At 35.4% G+C, this 22864-nt stretch overlaps 1 protein-coding gene across 1 annotated transcript in view; it reads left to right on the top strand.

Moving 5' to 3' along the window:
• Window positions 1–22864, top strand: part of IPO7 (importin 7) — a 58365-nt gene that overhangs the window by 15252 nt on the left and 20249 nt on the right. The window contains exons 2-10 of the mRNA XM_078059128.1: window positions 3734–3815; window positions 7455–7608; window positions 8333–8491; window positions 12834–12990; window positions 14555–14644; window positions 18479–18573; window positions 18687–18771; window positions 21372–21506; window positions 22142–22249. Coding sequence (XP_077915254.1) covers window positions 3734–3815; window positions 7455–7608; window positions 8333–8491; window positions 12834–12990; window positions 14555–14644; window positions 18479–18573; window positions 18687–18771; window positions 21372–21506; window positions 22142–22249 — 1065 coding nt within the window. The remainder of the gene's footprint in view (window positions 1–3733; window positions 3816–7454; window positions 7609–8332; window positions 8492–12833; window positions 12991–14554; window positions 14645–18478; window positions 18574–18686; window positions 18772–21371; window positions 21507–22141; window positions 22250–22864) is intronic.

The raw sequence follows: 22864 nt of genomic DNA, 5'->3' as shown, positions 1-22864 counted from the left end.
CTTAGATTTACTGAAGCAACTTGCTCAAGAGTTAAAAATGTCAGAAGTAGCATCACTTGTATTTATAATCAGACTGATTCTAGCTGTCCATTCCAGGGATTCATAATTTGATGCAGGAGATTAGATGTATACTATAATATAAATGGCCTAAAAAGTGCCATAGTAGTAGTGTGGATAGTACTGTCCTTTCTGGGCTCATCTGTCTATCCCTTTAATATAAATACTCTTTTATACTACACTGCCCCTAGGTGATCACTGCTGCTTCCAAGGTATTTTTTTGTTGATTCATTTCAGTACTTTGTTTAATAAATTTGTTGAACATCTTAAATGCCAAGCGCCATGAGGAACTGGGTATATAAATAGTATAGTCCTATCAGTGAAGCTTAAAATCTAATTAACAAGAGAAAGCCATAAACCAGTCTATAAATATAATAATTACAAATATATAATAAATGTAATGGGAAAAAAAACCCTGGAGATTATGAGAGTAATAGGGAGCCCTTCTTTAGCTTGAATGATCAGTCAGGAAAGCCTTCTCTACATGTTTAAATGGAGACTCAAAGAATGTGAACTGTGAATCAGTTAACTATGGTGGAGCACTGGAGAGAAGAGTGTTACAGGTAGAAAGTCACAGCATGGACTGTGGAGTAATTATGTTTGTTGTCAAAAGAACCTAAAGATGGCTGGTAAGGTGGGACAGTAGGAGGTGAGAAAGTTTCTTTAAATGAGACTGACGATGGAATATTATGCAGCCATCAAAAAAGGAAATCTTGCCATTTGCAACGATGTGGATGGAACTAGAGGGTATTATGCTAAGCAAAATAAGTCAGTCAGAGAAAGACATGTATCATATGATCTCACTGATATGAGGAATTCTTAATCTCAGGAAACAAACTGAGGTTTGCTGGAGTGGTGGGGGGTGGGAGGGATGGGGTGGCTGGGTGATAGACATTGGGGAGGGTATGTGCTATGGTGGGCACTGTGAATTGTGTAAGACTGATGAATCACAGACCTGTACCTCTGAAACAAATAATACATTATATGTTAAAAAAAAAAAAAAAAAAGATAGTAGGAAGGGAAAAATGAAGGGGGGAAAATCGGAGGGGGAGATGAACCATGAGAGACTATGGACTCTGAGAAATAAACTGAGGGTTCTAGAGGGGAGGGGGTGGGGGGATGGGTTAGCCTGGTGATGGGTATTAAAGAGGGCACATATTGAATAGAGCACTGGGTGTTATACGCAAACAATGAATCATGGAACACGACATCAAAAACTAATGATGTAATGTATGATGATTAACATAACATAATAAAATAAAATTTAAAAAAAATGAGACTGACGAAATGGCAGAGGCAAGATAATACAGGCCCTTATATAGCCTTTGGGAAGTAGAGTAGAAATCTATTGGGATGCCTGGGTGGCTCAGTCAGTTACCCATCTGCCTTCAGCTCAGGTCATGATCCCAGGGTCCTGGGCTCAGTGGGGAGCCTACTTCTCTCTCTGCCTGTTGCCCCCCCCTTTGTCACTCCCTCTGCTTTGTGCTCTCTCTCTCTCTGTGACAAATAAAATCTTAAAAAAAAGAGCTGTTAAAATTTTTTTTTTAAAGGGGATCGGTTTACAATTTTAAAGACCTTTGGCTGCTAAATGGAGAATGGTGGGGGGTTTCTTACATTAAGAAAGATGATAGTCATTTGGACTAGGTTGATGTTAGTGGGAACGGAGAAAGTGGGTATATTAATTATATAAGTATTTTGGATATAGAATTGACAGGTCCTGACACAATGAAGTGGGATAAAAAAGGGAAGTATTAAAGATGTCATTCAGGTATTAGACATAAGTAACTGAGGATAGTGATGAAAAAGGTGGGGAGAATTGGTACAAGAAAGTAGCAACATAGCTTTTAGGGGAGAAGATGCTTTGAACATGATAAATTTGAGAAGCCTGTGAAGGTAGGGATGTTAAAAATAGGTCTCTGGAAATAATGTATTTGACAAATAGTATTTAAAGACAATGGTTGGATGAAATCAGCTGGGGAGTGTAAAAGATGGCCTATGACTGAGCAGTTATAGTTTAAATAGTTTAAGAAACCAGCAAAGCAATCTCAGAAGGAAAAGTGGTCTGTGAATTGCATAGTTGGAAGGATGTTTCAAGAAAGTTATGGTGGTTAATGGTGTTTAGAGTACCAGAAAGGGGAAATACCTGTCTTTCATCCACGTAACTACTCCCATTCAGGTCTTTTTTTTTTTTTTTTTTTTAAGATTTTACTTATTTATTTGACAGAGAGAGACAGTGAGAGAAGGAACACAAGCAGGGGGAGTGGGAGAGGGAGAAGCAGGCTTCCCGCAGAGCAGGACCCTGGGTTTCATGATCTGAGCCGAAGGCAGACGCTTAACGACGGAGCCACCCAGGCGCTCCTCCCATTCAGGTCTTAAATTTAAGCGTTACTTCTAGGTTAGAAGATTCTCCTTTTGATTCTCCCATAGTGTTTCTACGTTTTCTGCTGTACTTTATTGTAATTACTTGTTTGATTATCTTCGCTGTCCTTCACATTAAACTCTTAAGTTTCCATGAGGTCATGGAACCTTAATGTTTTGTTTCAACCTTGTATTCTCAACTCCTGGCATGGTGTCATGTACCAGGAACATTTAAATAAACAATTTTTGGAGTGACAGAATTCCAGGTTCTAATGTAGAAACAATTTTTTATATCCAAAGGGAAATTTTTCTGTTTCTAAGAATATATGGAATATTTGGGGTGGGGGGAGTGAAGAGGAAACTAAAATAAAAATTACTATTATTCATGTGAACATGTGCAGAAAAAATACTAAAACTTGGGCTGAAAGGAAGAGATGACATAGGTGGTAGTTACATTGGGGGAGAGGGAATGCAACTGTGAAAACGTTAAAGAAGGAATATAACTTGAATATTTAAGTTCTTTTTTTAAAACCAGAAGCAAATACGACAAATTAGGAATCATTAAGGAATCATTAACTTTTTTATACTGTTAATGAAAGTGTCCAGGGTTTGTAGTATAAACTGGAAAAAAAGAAAATGTGTGAAGAATAGCTCCTTTATAATGCCATCGCCCGAGAGATATCTGTATTAACATTTTGGGTATATTTCATTATTTTCTGTATATGCTGCATTGGAATTTCATATAAATATATTTATTAAATTATCATCATATGGTTTATATCCAACTTTTATTGTATGTTCAAAGCTATTATTAATTTTCTATTTAAATGTAATGTGCATACAGAATAGTCATTGTAAGGGTACAGTTGATTAATTTTCACGAACTGAACACACTTTGGTAAAATAGCCATATTCAGAAATAAAACATTTATTAGCACCTTGGAAAACACTTCCCAGGCTATTAATTTTTACTGATTTAGTTTGTCTAGTCACTCAGTAGAACATCTCTATGGAGAAATTATTACTGAATTGGGGAAATAGGTATTAAAGAGGATATTGTTCTTGAGCTGTTGGTGTAGGTTAAGAAAGCCAGTTAGGATAAATGGGAAGTGGAGCAGTATGAAGGCAAATGCAAACATCCAGAATATTTTAGGAGTTAGGTTATTATATATATATTTTCTTAGTTCATTTTTGGTGAGTGATGGGCAGTAAGGCTGGGACCATCTTGCGGGTGGGTAGCCTTTTGTGCCAGTCCAGTACTGGATTAGAGTACTGAGAATATTTGCAGAAATTTAAAACCTATTTTTTTTGTTTGTAGGCACACAAGTCTCTGAATTTTGTTTCAACACTGCTTCAGATTACTATGTCGGAACAACTGGATTTACCTGTGAGACAGGCAGGCAAGTTACTGAATTATTTTCTTGGGTTTATGTAAATCAGTTATTTAAAAGGTTCATAGTTGAATAGCAGAGGTATGTTGGGGTGGCCCTTCAGTGATTTTCTTCCCTGAAAATCCGTTTGCCCTCATGTGTTTACTACAAACAGCTAGTGCCTTGGTATTGGTGGCAGAGTTAAAGGAATGTGGTATTTCATTGAGTTAAAAGAGAAGCTGAAAAAAGAAATAGGGTTTATTAAAAGATTCTGTGTATTCCCTGTTTCCCTGCCCAGTGGATGGTTCTAAGATACAAACCCCTTTGTTTATGCAGTTGCTCCTTACAGCTTGTGCATTTACTGTTTTTAGCCATTAAAAAGTACTGCAGTAGCCCCCGCATCCATGACTGATACATTTTAAGACCCCAGACCCTCAGTGGATGGCTGAAACTGTGCATAGTACCAATGCTATATATACTACATTTTTTCCTATACATACATGCTTATGATAAAATTTAATTTGTAAATTAGGCAAGTAAGAGTTTAGCCACAATAATTAATAATAAATTAGAACAGTTATAACAGTATACTGTAATAAGAGGTATGTGAATGTGGTCTCTCTCTTAAAATATCTTATTTCACTGTACTCACCCTTGTGATGATGTGTGAAGATCAAATGCCTATGTAATGAGATGAGGTGAGGTAAATGGTGTAGGCATTTTGACATGGTGCTAGGCTACTATTGACCTTCTGATAATATGTCAGAAAAAAATCATCTGCTTCTGACGGTGGGTGACCACGGGTAACTGAAATCACAGAAAGTGAAACTGTGCATAAGGGGGGGGACTACTGTATTTCTTAGTTCCAGTTTCAACAAGATATTGAGCAATTCTCAGTACCAAATGGTCTGTGAAAATGTGGTGGGTTACTTCTGATACTATCTGTTGGTCTGCAAAATAATGGAATTCACATCTTTAGTGTCCTGTAACTTAATTTATTTGCAGGTGTATTAATTTTGTTATAGGAAATACAGAGTAGTAATAATTTCACCATTCTAGAAAAACCAGTTATGTTCTGGTATTATTTCTTGCTGTTCTTTTTCCCTACATCAATTTTGTTAAAATTTTTTTTGCTTCATTTAATGTATAGTAAGCTCATCCCTTTCTTTACATAGTGTTAGTCTTAAAATTTATTTCAGTGACTAAATAATTTACCATAATGTGCCATATGAAGTGAACCATTTCTCAATTGTTAGCATTTAATCTTAGATTTGTTTCATTAACAGTTGTATTCACAGTACCTAAAATATTGCCTGACATACCAAACGTACTCAGTAAATAAATGAATGTGTGAAAATTTATTATTTTTTAAAATATTGGTATATAAGTAGCACAATAGTGGAACATTTTTGGGGCCTATAAAATATAGTAATTTCACTGGACCCTGGTCAGCAGTAAATCTTTTTTTTAATTTCTAATTAAATAGGAAAAAGTTGTTTTTATTATTTAACTGTCATTTCTCTTTTACTAATGAAGTTGGCATTTTCCCATTTGGTTATTTTGTAGATAAGAATCTTTGCCTCAGAGAGACAAATACCCCATATGATTTCATATGTGGAATTTAAAAAACAAGACAGATGAACATTGAGGAAGGGAAGGAAAAATGAGATGAAAATTGAGAGGGAGGCAAACCATAAGAGACACTGAACTCTAGGAACAAACTCAGGGTTGCTGGAGGGAGGAGCGTGGGGGGAAGGGATAATTGGGTGATGGGCATTAAGGAGAACACTTGATGTAATACTGGGTGTTACAACTGATGAGCCACTAGATTCTACCTCTGAAGCTAATAAAAGAATCTTTGCCTTTAAATCTCAAATTTTTACTAAGATGTTGAAAGTGACATTTAGGAGAGACCTTAACATTTTGAGACTTGATTATGTGCATTAGCAAAATTAAATTGTACTAGAAAGTTTTATAGTTAGTATGTGCAAAACCAGAAGCAGCTAAACTGTGGAATTAGTCAAAAATTTTAAAATCTAATTATTACTTTAATAATTACATTCTTTTAATAATTGAATGATACTGTTTAGTGTAGGGCATATGGTGATTTCATCTGCTAGATTTGAGAGATGCATTCGGTCTTTGTAGCAGAGTCCAAGTATCCTGGATGGAATAGGCTATGAATCACGATATACTTACAGTGCAGTTCTCACTTAGTGTTTTGTAGACCAAACAACTTAAAATACCGAATCATAATGATACAAATAAATATATATGCCCATTCTTTTATGCATTACGGTAGAAAGAAATACTCAGAGGCTCTATGCAGAATATAGGGCCATATCAAGTCTTAATTTTAATGTGTTCTGTTTTGGAGCTAAAGAATCAAAATTCTGGAAATGGTACTAATCTAAAATATGTTACATATACTGAGTCAGTGTTTTTTACTGTAGAGGTAGTTTGTCTTAAAACTTTTGTTCAAGGGTATTTTAATGTGTAGTCAATCTTTTTTGAAATACTATAAGGTGGAGTATTATTTTAATTCCCAAGATAGAGCAAAGTAGAATATAAAAATCATAGATATATCAGTTATCCTTATTCAAATAGGTGTAATACTCCAGGTAAGAGTTTTAATTACTAGTCAGAGAAGGGCTGGTGTTTTGTAGAATTTAGTAATTGATTAATTTTGAATAACTTCCATTTCCTATACATCATATATATTTTTGATTGAGGGTTCTCTTTCTCATTGGGAAGTAGAGGACTGGATAAAAAGCATTGTTAGCAATCTAGTTCATACTGTGTTAAATAGCAGTGTTTAAGATAGCAGTGTGATAGCTAACAGAAAATAGTAATCTAATTTTTTAACACAGCACATTCTCCCATAAAATAACATGAATTTGAAGTGGTGTGATTGTGGTATATTAATGAAATGCTTAAATTTATAGACTAAAAATTTTTATGCTGTAATTTTTCTATGATAAAAATAACAGCCTTTGTGTGTCTTAGTCAGTTGGGGCTCCTATAACAGAATGTCATAGACTGAATGATAGAAATATATTCCTCACAGTTCTGGAGGCTGAAAAGTCCAAAATCAAGGAGCAGCAGATTTGGTGTCTGATGAGGACCCACTTTCTGGTTCTTAGAACCCAACATGTTCGGAGGGGAGGAACCTCTCCAGGGTCTCTCCTATAAAGGCATTAATTGCCTACCAAAGACCTCACCCCTAATACCATCAAACTGGGGGGTTTGGATTTCAATATGAATTTGAGGGGGCTACAAATACTCAGTCTATAGTAGTGTTATTAATTATGAGAGCAGTATGGTACGTGTATGTGGTTTTGTCTTTAGAGGCTTCATTTGGAAAATTGATATGGTAAAATTAATCCAGATAGCTTTCCAACAGAAAGCAGGATAAAAAGTATAAATGTGATGTAAAAAGTCTTAATAGTTTTGTTGTATAGTTTGTTTATTTGTAGAGTTTCTTAGGCTATATGTTTAATAATAACTTCAGGGGTGATTATTGTCACTAAGAATTAGACTGTGTTTTGATTATCAACTTTGAAAATAAAAGAATGTGCAATATTTTAAATGGAGGTGTGGACACTTATAAGGGGGATTCACAGTACTTTCACAGTAAATACTCTTTTGTCAAATTGATCTACATTTTAGGTGTTATCTATTTGAAAAATATGATAACACAGTATTGGCCTGATCGGGAAACAGCACCAGGGGACATATCCCCTTATACTATTCCAGAAGAAGATCGACATTGTATTCGAGAAAATATTGTAGAAGCTATTATCCACTCTCCTGAGCTCATCAGGTATATGTATATGTTAAAACTTACCCATTGTTTCAGGTACATAATTTGTGGAGTTTGGGAGGAGACAGCCCAGTGGGTCTTTTCAGAACATAAAAACCTGTCATTTTTTATTTTCTTACTGTAGTTTTTATATTTATAAAAACTAAAAATTTCTAAACTTCATGTAAAGTTTATGAAACTGTGATCAGGTGAAAGGGGGTAAAGAAAACTGTAGAATGCTGTCATATACTTTATATTATATGGTTTTGATATTTAAAAGTTCTTATTTTTATATGGTTTTGTAGAATTTTTTTTTTTTAAAGATTGTGTTTATTTTAGATAGCAGAGAGGCAGAGGGGGAGAGAGGGACAAGCAGACTCTGCACTGAACATGAGCCTGATGTAGGGCTTGATCTCACAACCCCGAGATTATGACCTGACCCAAAATCAATCAAGAGTCAGATGTGTAACCGACTGAGCCACCCAGGCGCCCCTGATTTTGCAGAATTTTTAATGAAAATAGCTGGGTTTTAAATGAAACTCATCAGTTGATGATAGGGATGAAAAATAAGGAAAAATAAAATCACCTACATTTGTAACATTTGTTGGGTTTCTTTTAAATCAGTAGGAACGGGTAGTTTTTTCTCAGTTACATTTATTTTTGTCTAAGCAGCCATTTTCTTTGTATGAGCAGAATTTTATCTAGGTAGCATTTCTTCTCCTTATTGTTTATTTTTGACTTTCAGGGTACAGCTTACTACATGCATTCACCATATCATCAAACATGATTATCCAAGCCGCTGGACTGCCATTGTGGACAAAATTGGCTTTTATCTTCAGTCTGATAACAGTGCTTGTTGGCTAGGAATTCTTCTTTGCCTTTATCAGCTTGTGAAAAATTATGAGTAAGTGTCTCTCAATTCCTACAGAGATTTGAGAAGTAGGAAAAGTTTGGAAATTATAAGGTATTTTGTTTGAACATCTAAAATTACATTTGGTATATAAAAATTAGTGGATTATATGTTGATTTTAATTTAGTATTTTCTTTTTAAAAATAGCATTCTTATTTTAATTCTTCAATCACTTCTGTTGATTCAGCTGAGAAACTCGTTGTGCCCTTTTTTCGTATTACCTGTTTCCCTATTCAAAAACTGGGTTATCTCTAATTCCTCAATATGGGCTCCTCAATTTGTGCTGATAAAAGGCCTAAACATAAGCTTTTTTAAAATGTGAAGGGTATTAGAGTACTTTGAGCATTAGAGCTCTTTATTTAACTTCTGGCTTTCTGTGAATTTTTTATCTTTTTTTTAATGAGAATTTATTTATTTATTTGAGGGAGAGAGAGAGAGAAATAGCATGAGAGGGGAGAGGGTCAGAGGGAGAAGCAGGCTCCCCGCTGAGCCGGGAGCCCGATGTGGGACTCCGGGATCATGACCTCAGCCAAAGGCAGTCGCTTAACCAACTGAGCCACCCAAGTGCCCCTGAATTTTTTATCTTAATTTGGTGTCTTGATAAGTTTCGAGAACCTACCTGTAATTCTTTAAGAAGGATATGTTGGAATTTCATATGATCATTTTTAATCATTGTGTTTTGAGGGATTCACAGTCACCTGTTGCAGTGTTTGCATATTTGAGCAAATTATAGTTCATGTAAGTAATCGGTATCATTAAGAAAGATTTTAGGCCAAGGGATCATTTTAGATCTGGGTTTAGGGATGAGAAAAAAGATCTAACCTTGGAAGTTGAGGTAAAGCATTTCAGGAGTGGTAAGCCATACATTGAAGGGATTATCTCAAGTGTGTAGTGAAAGTAATGAAATTTGTAGGCACTTGAAAGTTTGGTAACAGAAAATTTTGAGGAAGGCATGAGGAACACTTACACCATGATGGTGGCTTTATTTCCAGTCCTGACAGCTGCGCAGATGCCATTGTGAGCCCTCTAATTCTGGGGCCTGTAGTTAGCCTCCGATACCCTTTTTGGGTCCCAACTCAAAGTAGCTGATGAACTGCTGCTTTTCTTCTGAGCAGGAGAGAAATATACCATTTACAGCATTGGTACTGGTGTTTTCTTGTGTTCCCACCAGCTACCCATCTTCCTGCTAAGGAATGTTCCAGCTGTTGCTCCAACTTCTATCAGAGTGCCAGTTGTTGTAGTTCTGGTAAGTGAGTGACTAAAATGAGAGAGAATAACAATAATAAGCTGTTATTGTCATTGAGGAGGTTAAGTCTCTCCTGTCCTATAATCTTAGCAGGAGAGAGTGTGACAGAGATTTTTTAAATGGGAGACATAGGAGGCTGCTACAGTATTGGAATTCCAGTTCATTTTCAGCCAGTGTTCGATTGTGGAGCACAAGGTGTTCACAAGGGATCTGTGTGGACTGAAGCAGTTCTAAGAATATTCATGGAGAAATTGGAAGTTGTGGTGGTCTTCAGGAGCATAGATCCTCAGGAAATGCTTGTCAGTTGAAGGAGCACAGAAGGAGCATTTGAAGAGGAAGGCATGTCACACCATACGGAGTAGTATGAACAAAGAAAGGTACAGAGGTGGAAATGAGATACTGTCTTTAGTGGGTAGTGAGGAGACCACTAAATGGTATGGATAATTTCTGTTTAGAGGTGGGGGATAAATTTGGACTGGTAAATTGGGACCATGTTAAAGAGGGTTTTGAATGCCATGATGGAGAATTTGGATGTAACCTTTTAGATGCTAATATACCATTGAAGATTTGTTTTGTTTTGTTTTAACAGTAAAGTGATGGGCTAGTACTTAGGATTTCCTATGAGCATGGCTTACCAGATTGGCACATTGTAGCCTTGTGGTAGTCCGCTTTTATTAGTGTCACATTTTCATGCTTTCAGGAACTTTCAGGTCTTATTGGTTAATAATTTGTTTCCTACCATAATTACTTTCATATACCAATTAGCATAGATTAGCAGCTAGTACCACCTTATTTCTAGTCCTCTCCTGAATGTAGAGAGGGAAGGAGGAAAGAAGAATGTATAATATGGAATGGGTACTCAAACCCTCTTAATGTGGGTGTTCATCTGGATTGGGTAATTGGAGAGAAGCGCATAATATAGTTCTACCTTTATTTTTTTTTTTCTTTTTTTTCTACCTTTATTATTAAAAGGAAATATTGTCTATAATCACTGTAGTTTGTATTATCAGATTGGAGACTGCAAATGGCTTCCTTTCATAAATTGTTAATTGTTTTTACTGAGTGAAAGAACTGTACATATGTTTTAAAATGTATGCTAGGTATAATTTCTCAGCACATTAAAAGTGTTTAAAATAATCTGTCAGTTAATTGTTTAATAGTCTCAATCATTATTAGAACATCTGTCTTGGTGTTTTTTATTCTTGGTAATTTACTTCGGTTCTAATTTCATCTAGTAGGGAAAAAGAATCTAGCCTTTTTACCTTTGCTTTTTTTTTTTTTAAGATTTTATTTATTTATTTCAGAGAGAGTGTGTGTGTGAGCGGGGGGAGGGGTAGAGGAAGAGGGAGAGAATCTCAAGCGGACTCCTGCTGAGTGCAGAGCCCGACTTGGGGGCTTGATCTCGGGACTCTGAGACCATGACCCAAGCTGAAATCAAGAGTCAGACACTTAAGCGACTGAGCCATCCAGGCGCCCCTTACCTTTACCTTTTAAAAATGTGCTCAGATATTCAGTTCTTAAGTATATTTTCTTCCTCCAAGGAGGCTACCAGTAGATAAAACTGGAATCTGGTAGGAAAAACCAATTAAAAAGCAGTTTAATCTAAAAAGATAAATTATGTTTTTTAGAATAATGACTTAACCACTAGTCTGTATTTTGTAAAGCTATTCTGCCTATTGACTCCTTAATAATGGAAGGTGGGATGTCATTCCTATAGTTCTTTTTATTTTTTTAAAGATTTTATTTATTTATTTGGGAGAGAGAATGATTATGGGGATGGGGAGAGAGTGAGAAGCAGAGCAGGAAGTGGGGCCCCAGGCTCTATCCCAGGACCTGGAGATCCTGACCTGAGCCAAAGGCACACGCTTAACCAACCGAGCCACCAAGGCGTCCCCCTATAGTTCTAATCTGCTAATTCAGTGTTTAAAGTTTTTTTTCATTGAAGCATAGATGACCTAGTGTTTTTTAAATTGAAGTACAGTTTAATTAAAGTAAATCAACAGACCTCTTTTTTTTTTTTAGATTTTATTTATTTATTTGACAGAGAGAGACAGCGAGAGAGGGAACACAAGCAGGGGGAGTGGGAGAGGGAGAAGCAGGCTTCCCGCCGAGCAGGGAGCCCGATGCGGGGCTCGATCCCAGGACCCTGGGATCATGACCTGAGCCGAAGGCAGACACTTAACGACTGAGCCACCCAGGCGCCCCTCAACAGACCTCTTTAAATAATATTGTTAAAATGCTAAGAAATCTGTATGCGGAATTCTCACTTAGGTCAGCAATTCTTTACCCACATCCTTGGAGCAAATGTGATTCAGAATTCAGGATTTTTTGGATTTTAGAAAGATAACGAGGTTCACATAATACATGTTAAACACTCCTGTTGAAATTGAACCAGCACCCAGTAGTCAGACACGTATTATCATATCTACTATAAAATATGTGAATATCCACTCCAGATGGGATAAGTGAAGACCATAAGTAGCCTGTTGAGGTCAGGTTTTGTTGCCAAATAGGTTACAAAAGAACTTTGTTTCTAAAGTGCCTATTTTCTGCTTTCTTGATGCCACTTCTGCCTTAATGCTTTCGGTATGTAAATAAGGGTGGTAATATATAATCAATTTTATATCAGTCAGCTGCTAATATTTAAAAGCCAAGTCATTGTAGCTCTTAAGTTATATAAGTATTCACAGTTAGAGACTGTTGTGAAGTGGTTAAGAGGGCAGACCTTGGATCTTGACTGATGAAGTTCGTACCTAGATGAGTATGCTGGGAAAGATTCTTCTCTGTGCCTCAGTTTCCTCAAACTATTGAAGTGAGGATACTAATGGAGCCTTGGGGATTATTGACTTCATAATGAATGCTCAGAAAATTTTAGATATTTTATTATTTTTGGGGGTTTTTCTTAAGTTGCTTTTCTTTGTGATTTGGTTCCATTGTTGGTTTTTCTTTTTCTTTCTAGGAATCTAAAGTTGCTTAGGAAGTATTTGCTTATATTTATGTGAACAAACAAGCAGTTTAATTTTGTATCTCATACGTATAATTAATTATGAAGTAAATTCTTACAGAATTAGTTTGTATTCCTACCCAAAGGTACAAGAAACCAGAGGAACGGAGTCCACTGGTAGCAGCAATGCAGCATTTCCTGCCAGTTCTAAAGGACCGTTTTATCCAGCTTCTTTCTGATCAATCTGATCAGTCTGTCCTCATCCAGAAACAGATTTTCAAGATCTTCTATGCTCTTGTTCAGGTAATTTTATAAAGCAGTTTTATAAAGCAGTTTTTATATATAAAAGTCTATCATTTGCTACATTAAAAGATAACAGAATTTCTGTGTCTTGATAATAATTTCATTTGAAAATCTGGATTAAATGGATGATTTGCTAGTCAAATATTAATTTCCAAAATTATATGTGCATTAAAAGTCTGACCAAGCACACTTCCCTAAATACACAAACAATTCCAATAAATCTTAAATTATAACTGGTCAATCTTAAGTTCTCTTAACCCATCTGACACTATTTACAAAATTAGTAAAAATTTTTTATGCCTTTCACCTTAAGAATTCACAAGTCTGAAAATCAGTTACTGAAATTACGGTTTATATTTAGCATGAAGAGCATGAACCCGATGTGCCAAATACACATAGATTGTCCCAGTAATAAACAAAACCTATTCCTAAGTTTAACACAAAAGTACTAATACTGTGGCTTGACTGGCACACAATGGGCTTCATCCTTTTTACGTATTCTAAATCTTCCTGGGTTAAAAGATACCCACTAAGGAAATGATTGTATTTTCTTAGTGGGATGTAATTACTTATATGAAACCGTTTTTGATCAGGATTAAAATTCTAGTTCTTTTTGTGCCATGTAGCCATAGAAGGATTCATCTCGTGTACTGGAACCTTTGGTTCAATTCATAACCTTACTTAACTTTAAAATGTCATTTAAATAGACCTGTAACTTCCAGTGCAACTGACTCACCATATTGTTTGGTTGGATTTTGCGTGTCTTTCCTAGATCAGTAAAGACAATCTATTATCTCCCAGTCTTAACCAAAGGGCACTTTAATGCCATTCCATTGTCTTCTTCTTAAAGAATTTTTAAAAGTGATTTGGGTATACAATTTCTATACTGTTCTTGTTTTCTAATTGGTAAGATTATAACTTAGATTAAGAGTAAGTTATTTTTGTAAATTGTTCTAGGGCATAGGACAAAATATTTAATTTCCCAACTAATTTTTTGACGCTAGCATACCCTGATATCAAATATAACCCTGGCTCACTTGTGAAAATAGATATCCTAAAATCCTGAATAGGATATTGATTTTATGAGCCTATTGAAAGGATTTATCCAAAGAATGCAAGAGTTGGATCAATGGTAAGAGATCAGTTTCTATGATTAACTCTTATATGAAAAAAAGGACCTGTAACCATCTCTAAGGATGCCAGATAAAGTATTTGATAAAATTTAATAACCATTCCCACTTTAAAAAACAAAAAACAAAGAGTCCTGGAATAGAAATTTTCTTCACTTGATAAAAGATGTTCACTAGAAATCCACAGTATCACTCTTATGGTAAGAATAAGATATATTCCCAGTAATTTGGGAATAAGACAAGGATGTTCACTGTCAGTGCCACAATTCTCTATTGTAGATAACTGACCAAATCAGCCAGATAAGAAATTTGCTTGTGTACTAAAAACTGGAAATCTGGGTTGAATGAAATACTTTTTGTAGGTTTTGTGAAGAGTTGAAGTGGGATTTTCTTTTGTAAGGATTTTAAAGTATTGATTCTTGATTTTCGTTTAGTATACACTACCACTGGAGCTGATAAACCAACAGAACCTGACAGAATGGATAGAAATTTTAAAGACTGTTGTGAACAGAGATGTACCTAATGTAAGTCTCTGTATGTTCTTGTATTACTAAAATATCTAATTATCTTTTGAGAATTTTAACTGATATTTCTGTAACATTTTTATGAGTTTATATAATTCATGATGCAAATTATTCTAGATAAAGAGACCGTTTTGTTTGTTTACATAAGTGCAATACTAATAAAATATGCAGGGTTATTTCATATACTATTGTTTAGGTACTTCTCTTTATCCTAATGCTCCTGTTTCTTCTCAGTTTTTTATTAATCTATAAATATTTTTTTTTAAAGATTTTATTTATTCATTTGTCACAAAGAGAGAGCACAAGCAGGGGTGAGTGACAGGTAGAGGGAGAAGCAGGTTCCCTGCTGAGCAATGAGCCTGATGCAGAACTCGATCCCAGGACTGGGATCATGACGAGCCAAAGGCAGATGCTTAACTGACTGAGCCACCCAGGTGTCCCTATAAAGATTTTTTTTATTTGAGAGAGAGAGCACATGATCGGGGTAGTGGGAGAAGCAGACTCCCCAGTGAGCAAGGAGCCCTACGCAGGGCCTGAGATCATGACCTGAGCCAAAGGCAGACACTCAACCAACTGAGCCACCCAGGAGCCCCTTTATTTAAAAAAAATTTTTTTAAAGATTTTATTTATTTTTTGACAGACAGCGAGAGAGGGAACACAAGCAGGGGAGTGGGAGAGGGAGAAGCAGGCTTCCCACGGAGCAGGGAGCCCGATGTGGGGCTCGATCCCAGGACCCTGAGATCATGACTTGAGCCAAAGACAGACACTTAACCCAGTGAGCCACCCAGGCTCCCCATGATGAAAATTTTTGAGATCTACTCTCTTAGCGCCCTTCAAATATACAGTACAGTACTGTTAACTGTAGTCACTATGCTGAACGTTCTATCTCCAGAACTTATTTATCTTAAAACTGAAAGTTTTGACCACCTTCTTAAATTCACTATGGTAATCATTTCACAATGTATACATATATCTCACCATTGTGTTATACACCTTTAACTAATACAATTTTATATATTATATATATTTTTAAAAAGTCCTTGCAGCTAGATTTTAGCCTAATAATTTGTCAGACACTCATGAACCAGAAGACTTTGTAGTTAGTTACATTACTTGTTTTTTTAATTTTATAGATATAACCCATATGCCATAAAATTCACTTTTTCAAAGTATACAATTCAGTGGGTTTTAGTACATACAGAATTGTACATACAGAATGTAGTACATACAGAATTTTTTTTTAAGTCACTTTTTAAGAAAAGATTTATTTTTGAGAGAGCACAAATGGGGGTGAGAGGCAGGGGGAGAAGCAGACCCCCCACTGAGCAGGGACCCTGGGATCATGACCCTAGCCGCATGCAGACGCCCAGCTGAGCCGCCCAAGTGCCCAATTTAGTCACAATTTTTATTTTATTTATTTATTTTTTATAATTATGGTTACTTTTTTTTTTTTTTTAAAGATTTTATTTATTTGACAGAGACACAGCGAGAGAGGGAACACAAGCAGGGGGAGTGGGAGAGGGAGAAGCAGGCTTTCCACAGACAGGAAGCCCGATGCGGGGCTCGATCCCAGGACCCTGGGATTATGACCTGAGCCGAAGGCAGACGCTTAATGACTGAGCCACCCAGGCGCCCCTAGTCACAATTTTTAAAGTAACTGCAATTTTTCTTTATAATCTAGTTTTCTAGAGAGGTAGGGGGATTTATAAGTCCTGAATACATAATGTGTTTTAAGTGTTTTAACATTCCTTATTTAATCCTCAAAAAAAATCCCTCTGAATTTATTTTTTATTTATTTCCCCATCCCCTCTGAATTTATTTTATTTTATTATTATTTTTTAAAGATTTTATTTTATTTGAGAGAGAATGCACAGGTGTGCACGCGCATGAACGAGAGAGAGCAGGAGCACGGGTAGGGGGAGGAGCAGAAGGAGAAGCAGACTCGCCGCGGAGCAGGGTGTCCGATGCTGGACTTGATCCTAGGACCCTGGGATCATGACCAGAACTGAAGGCAGACGCTTAACCGACTGAGCCAGCACCCAGGCATCCCCCTCTGAATTTATTTTAAGTGGAGACATAGAAGGGTTATATAATTTATCCAAAACAATTTTATTAGTGGCATAACTGAGACCAACCTCCTGTTTTGTGGTTTATTGCTTACATTTCTATTTAAAAGGAAAAACAGTGTAGAGGTGCCTGGGTGGCTCAGTTGGTTGAGTGTCTGACCCTTGATCTTGGCTCAGTTCTTGATCTCACAGGGTTGTGAATTCGAGCCTAATGGTGGGCTCTGCACTGGGTGTGGAGCCTGCTGTAAAAAAACAAAACAAAAACAGTGTAGAAGAAATGAATAGAACATTTCTTCCACTCTGTAGGGAACTAGTTTGGTGTATATTTTTCTGGACACATTTAATAGGTACAGAATAAAGTTTTAAAAGTTTTCATTTATACACTCTGTACTTTTTGGGTATAATTTATAAACACTCACATATTATAAACAAACAGTCCAGTGAGTTATCAGTTATATGTATCCATGTAATCATCACCTAGAATATTTGCTGGTGGCTAGTTTTAGTCATTCCTATCATCACCATTCTCATTTCTAGGACCATAGATTAGTTTTGCCTGTTCTAGAACTTAATATAAAAGTAATTTTTTGTATTTACCTTCTTTTGCATGATATATTTATGAGATATATTCATGTTGTGTTATAGTAGTCCGTTCCTTATGTATTCATGTTGTGTTGTAGTAGTTTGTTCCTTTTTATTACCAAGTAATATTTTATTGTGTGGATATACTACAATTTATTTATCCATTCACAAGTTGATGGACAGCTGGGTGGTTTCAGGATTTTAGTAGTACAAATAAAGTTGCTATGAATATTCTTACACAAATCTTTTTGGGATCATATGTTTTCATTTTTCTTGAGTAAATTACCAAAGAGTGGAATTGGGTCATAGGGTAGGTATATGTTTAACTTTATTAGTAACTTCTAAAGTGATTTTCAAAGTGGTTGTACCATTGCTCTCACTTTTTGTTTTAATTTGGGGTTGCTCCAAAGTCTCACTTTCCCATTGTAAATTAAAAATACGTTGGTATGTTATAGGTCAGTATGTAAGGATCCAATCCATTCTTTTAGTGGATTGTATAGTAGTCTTTTATAGATGTTCCATAATTAAGCATCCACTTATCAGTGAATGTTTAGGGTCTTGGTAGTTTTCCACTATTGTTTTTAAATGAAGGTCTTCATCTGTCTATCCTTTTGTGTTTTTACTAATATTTCTGAAACTAGATTTCTGAAATGGTGTTTTTCATGCCCTTTTGATTTGAACTAAACTGGTTTTGATTAAACTACTTTCCATGGCCTTGACTTTATATTATTTGGATTTTGACTAAAATGTTTGTGTTTGAGCTTGCTCTATAAGAATTTTAAAAAGTAGGGGCGCCTGGGTGGCTCAGTCGTTAAGTGTCTGCCTTCGGCTCAGGTCATGATCCCGGGGTCCTGGGATCGAGCCCCGCATCGGGCTCCCTGCTCTGCGGGAAGCCTGCTTCTCCCTCTCCCACTCCCCCTGCTTGTGTTCCCTCTCTCGCTGTGTCTCTCTCTGTCAAATAAATAAATAAAATTAAAAAAAAAAAGAATTTAAAAAAGTATATCCTTTGTAGCCAAGTAGTGAAGCAGATGAAAGTGCCTCTTATATTTAATAAATAAGACTACTTTTCCAAATCTAGCCTTTTATTACAAAAGGCTAACATTCATTGTGAGTCTCTTCTCACCTCATGCTGTTCCTCTTAGAGTGTATCATGTCTTACTATCATTAAATAAATCTCTCTTTAAAGGAAACACTTCAAGTTGAAGAAGATGACAGACCAGAGTTACCATGGTGGAAATGTAAGAAGTGGGCTTTACATATCTTAGCAAGGCTTTTTGAAAGGTAAGCTCTCAATATATGATGATTTAGGTTTATTTTCTCATGCTCTTAGTTTTTATAAGTATCAGTATATAAAGCATTATAAAGAAACAGTGGGCATTTTAATGTTCTTTTAGATATGGAAGCCCTGGCAATGTTTCCAAGGAGTATAATGAATTTGCTGAAGTATTTCTGAAGGCATTTGCTGTTGGTGTCCAGCAAGTAAGTCTAAGAATTTTTCTAAATTGAAACATGACATTATTATTAGGTTAATTTCTGTCTTGCTTTTTTTCTGATTTATTGGTACCCAAAGATTGCATGTAGCAATCTTTAACATTTTTTTTTTTTAAGATTTTATTTATTTATTTGACAGAGAAAGAGATAGCGAGAGCAGGAACACAAGCAGGGGGAATGGGAGAGGGAGAAGCAGGCTTCCCGCTGAGCAGGGAGCTCAATGCGGGGCTCGATCCCAGGACCCTGGGATCATGACCTGAGCCGAAGGCAGTCATTAAGACTGAGCCACCCAGGCGCCCCAACCTTTACCATTTTGAACTCTGTAGCAGTTCTCATTTTTTGGTCTTAGGTCTTCCTTATTCTCTTAAATTTTTGAGCACCTCAGCAAGCTTCCATTTATGTGAGTTACACCTATGATATTTATCATATTAGAAATTAAAATTTAAGAGTATTAATTCATTTAAAAATAACAAACCTAATATATTAACACAGAATACATGTTTTTTTTTTTAAATAACTGTTTCCCAAAATGAAACATTTTTAACAAAAGGAAATGGGCATTGTTAAACATTTTTACTAAATTTTTAATGTATGGCTTAATAAAAGGCAGTTATATACTCATCTACCTATGTATTTAGTCTTTTTTAATTTTGCTGGACATAAATACAGACAGTGTGGCCTCAGATAAGTTGGAAAAGGAAAGACTTTTAGTAGACTTTTCACAAAATTGTGGAAATTCTTTGATACCACATCAGAATATGATAATGATAGTTTTTTTTGTTTTTGTTTTTAGTAAACTCTATACCCAATGTGGGGCTCAAACTCATGACCCCAATATCAAGTCACATGCAGTACCAACTGAGTCACTCAATACTGGTAGTTTCTTAAAGGTTAATTGCAGTGTAGAGTTTTTTAATAGCAAGCATCTTAGGTTCTTTTACATTAACACCTGTTGATTTATATTATACTTTGAATGGATCATTTATCCATACATGATTTTGTAATGGCTGGTCATTTGGAAAATTGAGTTAATGAAGATTTTCCAAATGTTAATACATTTCATTATGCAATTTTATCTTTTTAGAGGTTTATTTATTTTAGAGAGAGAGCAAGAGAGAGCATGCATGAGCAGGGGGAGGAGCAGAGGAAGAGGGAGGAGAGAAGCAGACTACCTGCTGAGCGCTGAGCTTACCACGGGGCTCAGTCTCAGGACCCTGAGATCATGACCTGAGTGGAAATCAAGAGTTGGAGGGTTAACCGACTGAGCCACCCAGGCGCCCCTCATTATGGAATTTTTAAAAAAGAAATCACATTTGCTAATACTACCACTGATGTCATCAGAAATATCGTTAAATATTGGAAAGCTAATTAAGTGGATCAAAGTCTTTTGCATCTAAGAGTTTGAGAATTCTAATTTTTGTTTCGAAGCTCAGATTTTAACACCAGTAACATACTGTTGGTTATTTTCCTTGAAGTGACAGGCTCATTTTATTCATTTTTGAGGGGAAATATGCCATACACACAAGTCTAAATAACCATAATTTGTCAGTTCTTCTTTCAAGAATATGATAGCATTTGATGGGAAAATCTACTATTTCAACTTTTCTTCCAACCATTGTACTTTGGTATTAGAAGAAGTGCTACATGTGTACTCCCCATTTAATAATAATTATATTTTGATTTATTAAGAGTGTTCTTAAGGAAATAATGCAATATATGTTAAGAAAAAAAAAGAAGATAGGAGGGGAAGAATGAAGGGGGGGAAATCGGAGGGGGAGGCGAACCATGAGAGACGATGGACTCTGAAAAACAAACTGAGGGTTCTAGAGGGGAGGGGGGTGGGAGGATGGGTTAGCCTGGTGATGGGTATTAAAGAGGGCACGTACTGAGTGGAGCACTGGGTGTTATACGCAAACAATGAATCATGGAACACGACATCAAAAACTAATGGTGTAATGTATGGTGATTAACATAACAATAAAAATTTAAAAATTTTTAAAAAGAGTGCTCATAAGGAAAGGTTGTTTTGAATTTAATGTGGCTGGAAAGAATATGATGACTGCTGGCACACTTGGGTGCCACTTTTTGATTCATGTTAGGCAACAGAAGTTTTGCCACCACTGCTTTTGTACCATCGATGCAGATGTTAACATAGTAAAAAAGTCAGATAACGTCTTAGCCTTATTATGAAAATAGTTTTGACCTCACAGACCCTTCAGGAGGTCTGTGGGCCAAATCTTGACAATTGCTGTTCTGAAATACCATGTAGAATTAGAGCTCCTGGCAGACATTAAATTGGTGAGTGGTTTGGTAAGGTTTTTCTGGGAGGTAAGTAACCTATGGTTTTCTTTTTATACTTAATCAGAAACTATTCCTTTGACATAGTAGTAATTCAGTTTATTTATTTGAATACCTTGGGAATAAATATGGTTCTCTAATACAAAATTTTATCTTTTTAAGAGAGTATGGTTGTTATTTGAGGATGATGATCTGGGTATTAAGATACGTGTCAGATGTTTTTACTGACTTATAAAATGGTTAAAATTTCTATTTAACTTTTGGTTTTTGATCAAATATTTTTTTCAAAGGTTTTATTGAAGGTATTATATCAGTACAAGGAGAAACAATATATGGCTCCTCGAGTTTTACAACAGACATTAAATTACATTAATCAAGGAGTTTCTCATGCCCTCACCTGGAAGAATCTGAAGCCTCATATACAAGTAATAATTTTCTATCTGAAATGTTTTTCCGGAAAATATAATGGAAATAACATTAATTATCATAAAGGTTGAAAAGTGCATATTTTGTTGACTTGTGTTACTTAGTCTAGTTAATTGTTTTGATAATATAGTAGGAAAATGAGAAAATAACTTGACACAAACTTATAAAAGGTATTTTGTGATTACCTTTTAATCTAAAACTATTATCTTAAAATTTGCATTTAAATTCTTAATACTGGCTTATGGTTGTAACATTTTAGTCATGTAATTTGGAATAAACCAAGGAGTATTTCACCAGATTAGTTTTGAGGGTAATTAGCTTATGTACCATTTCTATGAGTAATTTATTTGCTTTATTTAGAACTACAGGATTTGATGGACTAAAATTTCATAATGTATTTTCTCAGAATACTTAATTGCTACCTATATACACATATGTCTTATTTTATAATTACTTGTTGCACAAACTCTAATAGTATGTACCTTAATAGTTGATCCGAGAATCATTACTAAAGTTTGATATTAAGCTTTGAAATACATATTATTGGGTTGCTTTTGTTTTAGCACTTAACCAAAATTGAAGGTTTAAATTTGAAGACTGACTTAAGGTTACTTTCTTAACTTTTAAATTGCAGGGCATTATCCAAGATGTTATTTTTCCATTGATGTGCTATACAGATGCTGATGAAGAACTTTGGCAAGAAGACCCTTATGAATATATACGCATGAAGTTTGGTAAATTTTGACTTTCTTAGAAACAAAATATGTCAGTAGCTAAGTTTGTATATAGTATATATAAGGGTGTCATAAGGCCTCACCTTTGGTTCTGAAAAATCTTTGTTGTTTTAATGTAATTTATCCATTTTTTAGACTTTTTGGGGTCTATTCATTAGTTATAGCACTTGCTAATGATAATCTTCATTTTTAGCAGACACAGATAGTAGTGTTACTAAGTTACAATTATTGGATGTGCTTTTTGGCACATGCTAAAACTAAGAAATTCAAGATTACACCTTAACACTGTCAAAACTATACTTTTGGACCCCATGTCAGTCATCATATGTGTGGGAAATGAGAAGACTGTATTGGAAGCTGGAGTCACATGGAGTCTGCATGGAACTAAAGGATTGTAATTTGACTAATGTTGAGTATTAGTCCTTCTTCCTACCAAAATCTTTTGTATTTGTAGTAGATTGTACTTTTGTGACCATATTGTGAAAACTTTCACAGTAGTTGTGTTTTATATGAAAGAAAATGATCAAGATAAATTAATGGATTAAAATTTAATTTGTACTGAAAAGACATGAAATTAGAAGCTATTGCAAAATTAAATAGGAATCTGGGTTCCTTTTTATACC

Source organism: Halichoerus grypus, chromosome 11 (assembly GCF_964656455.1).
Source record: "Halichoerus grypus chromosome 11, mHalGry1.hap1.1, whole genome shotgun sequence".
NCBI lineage: Eukaryota > Metazoa > Chordata > Mammalia > Carnivora > Phocidae > Halichoerus > Halichoerus grypus.
The sequence above is the reverse complement of the archived record's forward strand: the minus strand, read 5'-3'. Positions and strand labels throughout refer to the sequence as shown.